At 46.7% G+C, this 8447-nt stretch overlaps 2 protein-coding genes across 8 annotated transcripts in view; one reads left to right on the forward strand and one right to left on the reverse strand.

The window, feature by feature from the left end:
* The window catches only part of LOC111955840 (zinc finger TRAF-type containing 1), a 16145-nt gene extending 12378 nt beyond the window's left edge, over positions 1-3767 (reverse strand). Inside the window, exons 1-6 of one of the 7 annotated variants that reach the window (XM_023976182.2) lie at positions 2601-3764; positions 1803-1897; positions 1488-1631; positions 657-868; positions 332-510; positions 1-257 (exon numbers count right to left, since the gene is read on the reverse strand). In XM_023976182.2, coding sequence (XP_023831950.1) covers positions 45-257; positions 332-510; positions 657-868; positions 1488-1631; positions 1803-1897; positions 2601-2900 — 1143 coding nt within the window. In that variant the 5' untranslated portion in view covers positions 2901-3764 and the 3' untranslated portion in view covers positions 1-44. Of the gene's footprint in view, positions 258-331; positions 511-647; positions 869-1472; positions 1632-1802; positions 1898-2600 lie in introns of all 7 variants that reach the window. The other 6 variants (XM_023976176.2, XM_023976174.2, XM_023976180.2 and 3 more) reach the window with 6 other exon arrangements.
* The window catches only part of LOC111955841 (gamma-aminobutyric acid type B receptor subunit 2-like), a 506723-nt gene that overhangs the window by 153260 nt on the left and 345016 nt on the right, over positions 1-8447 (forward strand).

Below are 8447 nucleotides of genomic sequence, written 5' to 3' on the forward strand. Positions count from 1 at the left end.
TCCCTCTCTCGGTCCTCTCTCCCCCCTTCCTCTACCCCCCCCGTCTATTTCTGGATCTGGAAGATAAAGAGTCGAAGGTTGATGTTTTTGGCAGCCAGTAGTTTGTTACACTCCACAGAGTCGGTGATGGGCAGGGGGACGTAGTCTGTCTCGTTGGTGTCGTTGCTGAACGCGTGGTGGTGGATCACAGGCTTGATCCTCACGTCATCGTACGGACCTTTCAACAGCAGGAAGGAACACTCTATAGCGGAGTTCACCTACAGAAAGGAGGAGGGTTAGCGAGAGAGTGTGTGTATGTCAGTGTGTGCGCATAAGTTCAGTGAGTGTGTACCTTGCTCTTGAGGATGAGCTGGAAGGAGAGGGTGCGTTTGCAGGAGAGGTTAGGGTTGCGTTCAGAGTCGTTGACCCTGGCCTTCAGAACCCAGGTTTGGTTCAACACGGTGAAACGAGGAGTCTCATAGTACAGACGGGTTATAAAGTCATCTGTGCGGTACGGCCTGAACTGGACCTCTGCGCAGGGGAGAGGGAGGGGAGGAATGAATTAGAGAGATCCATGTTTTCTATGTGTGTGACTGGTCCTTCAAGACAGATAGGAACGATTGTCCTGGTAGTCAGGTACTGTGTGTAAGACAGTGCGTACTGTGTACCTAGCCTACCTGTGAAGCCAATCTTCTCGTAACAGAGCAGGGAGAATATAGAGCTGTAAAGAGTTAGTTCTCTGCGGTGGCTCTGGTCCATCTCCCCCAGGATGCCCATCAGCTCTGTGCCAGTCTTGGTGGGGTGGCAGCACTCCTCCTCGTGGGCCGGCAGCTCGTGGAACGGCCCCTTCCACGGGCAGCCAATCCGCTTGTACTTACACTGTGTCACCCTGGCAACATATCAGGAGGTGGGAGTTTAGGGCCAATCATAAGGAGGAATAAGACCATAAGCAAATTAGTTTTTGTCTCTCTATCATCCAGTCCCAAAACGCTTCCTACCCTTCCCCCTTGGTCCAACCCCCTAGTTTCTGCAGATCTGTAAGGTGGAAGAAATATGGTACAATCTCCACCACTGCACTGCTTATACCCATCACCCTATAGATCTACAAACATGGAGGGGTTAGGGCAGAGGGGGAGGGGTAAGAAGTGATTTGGGACCGACTGTATAATTTCTGCTGGTTCTGTCAGTAACACCTGCACCAGGGTCGTCTGATCGTCATAACAACAACAGAACAGGCACGCACACACACCCTGTAATCAGTTTGGTCAGTAAGTAGATCAGCTGTTTTCTTTTCAGAAGAACAGCAAGTCATATTTTCCCATTCACCCCCCCCCCCCTCCCTCCCCAAGGCCTAAGCAAACCACGTTTCTGTGTGTGTGTTTGTGGGAGGAGGAGAGGGGGGGTAAGGGGTAGGGTTTAGGTAAAATAAGATTTGGAATGGAAATACATTGTAGGTCCCCACGAGGATAGAAAAACAAAGTGTGTGTGTGTACCAATGAGGTGTGTACCTGTCTTGGCACTCCTCTTTCTGGTGCCTCTCTAGGCTGGAGCGAGGGAACTGTTTGAGACAGAAGGGGCAGTCTGTGGGCAGCTCACTCACAGCCTTCTCTACAGCCAGGTTCCTACAACACAGAGACTTGGTGATCTCACACCTGGGGGGGGGGGGGAGAAAGATAGGGCACACTGAATCAACCAATTATATACTGAACAAAAATATAAAACGCACCATGCAACAATTTAAAAGATTTTACATATATCAATTACTCACTCAGTCAATTCAATTCAAGTGCATTTGTAAACTGTGTGTGTRTGCGTATACGTACCTGCAGTTAGGACAAGTGGCCTGTTCCTCTTTCAGACGAGAGTCAGCCAGCAGGTGGATGAAACAGCCAGCACACATCAGGTGACCGTTGGTGCACTGTAGAGCAGAGCGGGAAGGGTTATTGTAGGTGTGTTTGGTGTCCATACTGTTGATATGAGTCTTTAGAAATCAGTGTTAATACACTCATTTGCTTTGAGGTGGGTAGAGCATCTAGTGAGGGCATACTACTCAGTATCACAACACAGTGAACTGGGTAAGAGAGGAGAGCAGTTCACTCTCTAAGGTGGCATCTTGGGGCTTTTCTATTTCCTAGGGGGTCMGCCTGGGATAATCAATGTGCAGAACAGACATCTGCAGGTGTTCATGTCTTGTTGGCAAATCTGAATAGAAAAGGCTCGGGTGCCATTTTGGACACCTACATCCTGAGGATTTATAGATAATCTCTTTCGCAGCGCTGAGCACTGTCTACCGATATTATCTATAGGTCATAATTTCTCTGCACAGCGCTGAGCACTGGCTAACCCTTCTGAACACGTTAACTACTGAGCTAGCGGCTAGCCTGCGTCCCTGGGCCCAACATCCTCTCTTCACCCGTCTAGCTAACGTTACAGCCCACGACAGGTGCTGAGGCTTACAGATTTTCCTCAACCCCTACTTCATGCCTGCCATTCCTAGCCTGTGAAGCTAAATAGACATGTTAGTTGGGTCTATTTAATACGACGTTAGCTAACTAGCTGGCTAATATTGACAAGTGGGACAGAGTTGGTAGGCCAGGACAGGTGTGTTTGACAGCATTTACCTGATAAACGGAGGCTTTGGGCAGGTCTAAACACACCGTGCAGCACAGCACTGAATACAGCCTCTCTTCCAGCTTTCCCGACTCTCCCTCCGGCAGTCTCATCCGCTTCTTGGGCGGCGGCTCGTCCGGGTCCGACTCGGGCCCGAGCCCCTCTCCTCTTCGGAAGCCCACCTCCTCTTGCATTGATGGCCCACCGACCACTGTCTCCAGGGCTGCCCCCACCGCCCCAACCCCCAGTCCGCCTGAGGAGCCTGGAGCCGCCGCGACGCCCACCTCACCACGCTCTTCCATCGAGGACATGGTGGGTGGTGGTGATGGTGTTTGTCAAGCGTAATCTAGCGACCTGTCGCCAAAATGTTAGCTAGCTGGCAGATTTAGCTACACCAGGCTAGGCAAGGGAACGCCAGGACAGCTAACGGTCAGCTGGCTAGCAAGAAGTCAGAGCTGGAATACACGTTAGCTAGCTAGCTAGTTTGTAAGCAATGTTGCGCAATACGCTTTGAATTTAACAAACGGACATTCACCTAACGTTCTAGAAATTTCCAAAAATCGTTATTTGACGGTCGTTTTCGTATAAATGTAGCGCTGTTGACTGGCAGTTTAATGAATATATTCAGCTAGCTACATGCTATAGCTAACAAGCTCACAAAACACTCCAGTCCTCGCCCTTGTCTAGCTAGAACAAAACAACCCGTCAGATGTTTTTGTGTTGTCAAGTCGCAGTTATTTGCCGTGACAGCGCATGAGCGGCCGTTCATAACGGCCCGGTTCGGCAGGTCGGTAAACGTTTTGGCCCTGGTGCCAGCTCGCTATCCACTGGACCTCCGGGACGTGTCAGTTTTGGAAAAATCTGAGAGATGTTAAGACAGTTCGCAAGGATTTGCCTAGTTTAACTACACAGACATCTTTGTTTTTCTCCTGTCCGGACCGTCCCCTCCTCCTCTCCCCGACTTCACTACACCCTAGCTCGGCTGCACCTTCCAATCCTAACCGGTGTTACTCAGCTATAGTCACAAAAACAGCAAATCCCGAGTTTCGTTGCTTGATAAACTGTCAATATTTTKCCAGCTGCTGTTAAGGCCCCCCTTGACAGTCCTTGCGCTGCGTCGCAGATTGGCTAACAGTGGAATGTTTTTTTTGTTTTTTTTTGTAGCAGATGACTTGGGGGGTATTTAAACAGTTATGTGGGTGCGCATGCGCGGTTGCTGTCTGCAGGGTGCGTGTGGGGGACCGGGTAGAATTTAGGACTTGAAAGGTGACCAAAACCCGATATGCGACAAAATGGAGCACGTCACCTCACCTGAAGGGCATCACCTGCCTAGACACAGCCAGACATAATCTGACACATCATGCTACCTGAAACCCTGGTTGCCCCTGTACAATTGATAGCCAACAAAATGTAACAACAATAGGTCTATCTATTCTTCATTTGTCAAATTATGTAATAGACTAATACATTGGGTGATAGCAGCAGAACCCAGGTGTTGTGATCTTGTTGATAATTATTATTACACTTTTTGGTCACTCAAAACGTTGCCACAACTGTTTATCTTGTGTCTGACACAGAAGATACACAGTCAAAAGGTGGTGTTAGATAGGGGTAATGAGGAGGCCTGGTGTCAGCTATCTGATCAGGCAGGGTGGGGTCGCAGCCTGTGATTGGCCAAAGGGACATGCCTTATATGGCTAAATGACATGACCAGAGACCAACATCTCCTATACACACACACACACACACACACATACACACACAGCTGTCACTATCTTAACGTACGTCACTGGGACCGAGCTCCCTGCCACCCAGGACCTCTATACCAGGCGGTGTCAGAGGAAGGCGCTACAGAGGGTAGTGTGTACAGCCCTGTACATCACTGGGGCCGAGCTCCCTGCCACCCAGGACCTCTATACCAGGCGGTGTCAGAGGAAGGCCCAAAAATTGTCAAAGACTCCAGCCCCCCAAGTCAGACGTTTCTCTCTGCTACCGCACAGCAACCGATGAACCAAGTCTGGAATCAACAAGACACTGAACAGCTTCTACCCCCAAGCCAGAAGACTGCTAAATAGTTAGTTATACGTGCATATCTACCTCAATTAGCTCGTACCCCTGCATATCGACTCAGTACTCGTACCCCGTGTATAAAGCCAAGTTATCATTAATCATTGTGTATTTATTATTACTTTTATTATTACGAGTTTTACTTTTCTATTATTTCTCTATTTTCTTTCTCTCTGCAATGTTGAGAACGGCACGTTAGTAAGCATTTCACTGTTAGTCCACACATGTTGTTAACGAAGCATGTGACCATTTTTATTTGATTTGATTGAACACCAGTCGTCAAGCAAGATTAATGTGCAGCGTATGTGCACTAAAAACAGGTCCCTTTCCCCTTTAGACTCAGGAGGAGACAGGAAGTGAATCCACAAGTCACACTGTCACTGGTGACACCCATCATCATCCCCTACCTCTCACAATGAACCATGCCAAAATCAACTTCACTTACTTCAAAACCTACTTAACAACTTAACCTAACTAACTTAACAACTTAACTTAGCCTGGCTATAGTTGAATCACCAAGACTGCATATCCAAGAACCGTCTCGGGGATTCGGTTGTGGCTTCATTGACTGTTTATCATCAAGACATCACATGACTACATTCCCCACATTGGCCTAGTACCGCCATACTCAACTGGCGGCCCGCGGACCGGATCCAGACCCAGAACATGGTCATACCCCCCCCCCCCCTTCGACCGCTAGTATCATAATATAAACACACATGAGACATGGCAGAATGCCTAGCATGCGAAAAATTTGCTCTAAAACGTTAAATAAATCTCTGCCCCATGGCAAAATGTGTAAAAACTGCAACATTTTCTCTCCTCAACAAGAGGGGTGTGAACAATTTAGGGTCACATGGGTTGCGAGAGTGTTTTTTTTTGTTACTACACTGATAAATTCCTCCAGACCTTTTAGGAAATTTGTGTGACCGGCCTTCTCAAATAGTACTGGTACCCATGACCTAGCAGTTGTAGTTTCTCAATCCACTTCAGCTTCCAAGCTTCCTTCCTCAGATACCTAAGCTGCAAGCTCTTCCTCAGATACCACTTCAGCTCCAAGCTTCCTTCCTCAGATACCACTACAGCTGCAAGCTTCCTTCCTCAGATTACCACTTGCCTCCAAGCTTCCTTCCTCAGATCCCACTACCGCTGCAAGCTTCCTTCCTCAGATACCACTGCGCTCCAAGCTTCTTTCCTCGGATAACCACTACAGCTGCAAGCTTCCTTCCTCAGATACCACTTCAGCTCCAAGCTTCCTTCCCTCAATACCACTACAGCTGCAAGCTTTCTTCCTCAGATACCACTTCAGCTCCAAGCTTCCTTCCTCAGTACCACTACACGCTGCAAGCTTCCTTCCTCAGATACCACTTCCACCTCCAAGCTGCTTCCCTCAGATACCACTACAGCTGCAAGCTTCCTTCCTCAGATACCACTGTCAGCTCCAAGCTTCCTTCTCAGATACCACATCAGCTCCAAGCTTCCTTCCTTCAATTACCACAGTACAGCTGCAGCGTTCCTTCGCTCAGGATACCACTTCAGCTCCAAGCTTCCATCCTCGATACCCACTACAGCTCCAAGCTTCCTTCCTCAGATACCCCTATAGCTGCAAGCTCCCTCCATGTACACCAGGTGGTGCAAATACCCTAAAAATGCTATTGTTCTCAACTTAAATTAAAAGCATATCACATCTACACTGAACAAAAAWATATAAACGCAACATACAGCAATTTCAAAGATTTTACTGAGTTAACATTTCATTAAAGGAAATCAGTCAATTGAAATAAATTCATCAGGCCCTAATATATGGATTTCACATGACTGTGAATACAGATATGCTTCTGTTGGTCACAGATACCTTTAAATGAAAGGTAGGTGCTCGAGTTAGAACACCAGTCAGTATCTGGTGTGACCAGCAGTTTCCCTCATGCAGTGCTTACACATCTCATTTGCATAGAGTTGACCAGGCTGTTGATTGTGGTCTCACTCCTCTTCAATGGCTGTGCAAAGTTGCTGGATATTAGCGGGAAGTGGAACACGCTGTCGTACATGTCCATCCAGAGCATCCCAAACATGCTCAATAAGTGACATGTCTGGTGAGTATGCAGGCCGTGGAAGAACAGGGACATGTTCAGCTTCAAGGAATTGCGTACAGATCTGTGCCTTATCATGCTGAAACATGAGGTGATGGTGGTGAATGAACGGCACGACAATGGGCCTTAGGATGTCGTCACGGTATCTCTGTGGTTTCAATGTGCCATTGATAAAATGCAATTGTGTTCATTGTCCATGGATTATGCCTGCCCATACCATAATCCCAACTTCACCACGGGGCACTCTGTTCCCAATCTTGACATAAGCAAAACGCTCGCCCACACGACGCCATACACGCTATCTGCCATCTGTTACTGTTGAAACCGGGAGTCATCCGTGAAGAGCACACTTCTCCAGCGTGCCAGTGGCCATCGAAGGTGAGCATTTCCCCACTGAAGTCGGTTACGACGACCGAACTGCAGTCAGGTCAAGACCCTGGTGAGGACGATGAGTATGCAGATGAGCTTCCCTGAGACGGTTTCTGACAGTTTGTGCAGAAATTCTTTGGTTGTGCAAACCCACAGTTTCATCTGCAGTTTTTTAGAGTGGCCTTTTATTGTCCCCAGCACAAGGTTAGGGTTAGGGTTAAGGTTAGGTTCTTGATATGCCACACCTGTCAGGTGGATGGATTATCTTGGCAAAGGAGAAATGCTCACTAACATGGATGTAAACAAATTTGTGCACAACATTTAAGAGAAATAAGCTTTTTGTGCTTATGAAAAATTTCTAGGATCTTCTATTTCAGCTCATGAAACATGGGACCAACACTTTACATGTTGCCTTTATATTTTAGTTCAGTATCTGTAGTGCTCCTGTTTTTTATACAGCTGCCACTACTCTTTGCACTCATACGCCTTGTAATTTACTTTGTCATATTTGTTATTTTCTTTGTATATGTGCAGATGTAGTATCTTAATTTGATCACTCTTTTAATGCTGACAATTTTCCTGCACCGTAGGAAATGCAGATGAGCTTTGTGATTTACATAATCAAGAAGCTCATCTGAAAACCCGCAATAACACACAGTTATATTAACAGTATTTCCCTTGTCACAGCCTAATTATAGCCAGTCATCAATAAAGCAACAGTATTGACTAAACATTCAAATCCTTTTGCCGCAGGATTATTTTGCTACGACAATACGCTATGCAATTGACGCAGCAAGTAGCCTTGTAGGTTTTTCATTTAGTAGGCTTTTTGAATGGTCTTCAGCGCAACAACTTCCTGAAAGGCATCTGGCGGAAGTAAATTCATCCACAAACACAAATATAATTTTTTATATATGAATTTTTTATATATAACAAATTTCATGAATTTGATGATATAATCGTCACGCCCATTCAAAAGACAAGGGACATGAACACCGAAGTATGACGTAGGAACAGGTAACTTGCACAGGGTATACTGGTCAAATCAAGATCCTACATTTGTATATGCCAGTTGTTTTTTTYATTGCGCTCCAATGGGCCAATAAAGAATCTTTACCAACCAGTGAACCATGTTTGTTGGCTACATATGTTGAAAAGGTGTTGTCACTAGTGTAGCTAGTCAAGTGTAAGGATTGCAGCAGAGCTACAGCTTGACATCAACAGATTGAGGGTGTTTTTCATAGTTTTCTCTCTCCTCACCACGTCCTCCGCTGTGACTGAGCAGAGACGATGCAGAGGACACAGACAGTGAGCAACGGTCTGTGTGTGTGC

This window comes from Salvelinus sp. IW2-2015, linkage group LG31, assembly GCF_002910315.2.
Source record: "Salvelinus sp. IW2-2015 linkage group LG31, ASM291031v2, whole genome shotgun sequence".
NCBI classification, from domain to species: domain Eukaryota; kingdom Metazoa; phylum Chordata; class Actinopteri; order Salmoniformes; family Salmonidae; genus Salvelinus; species Salvelinus sp. IW2-2015.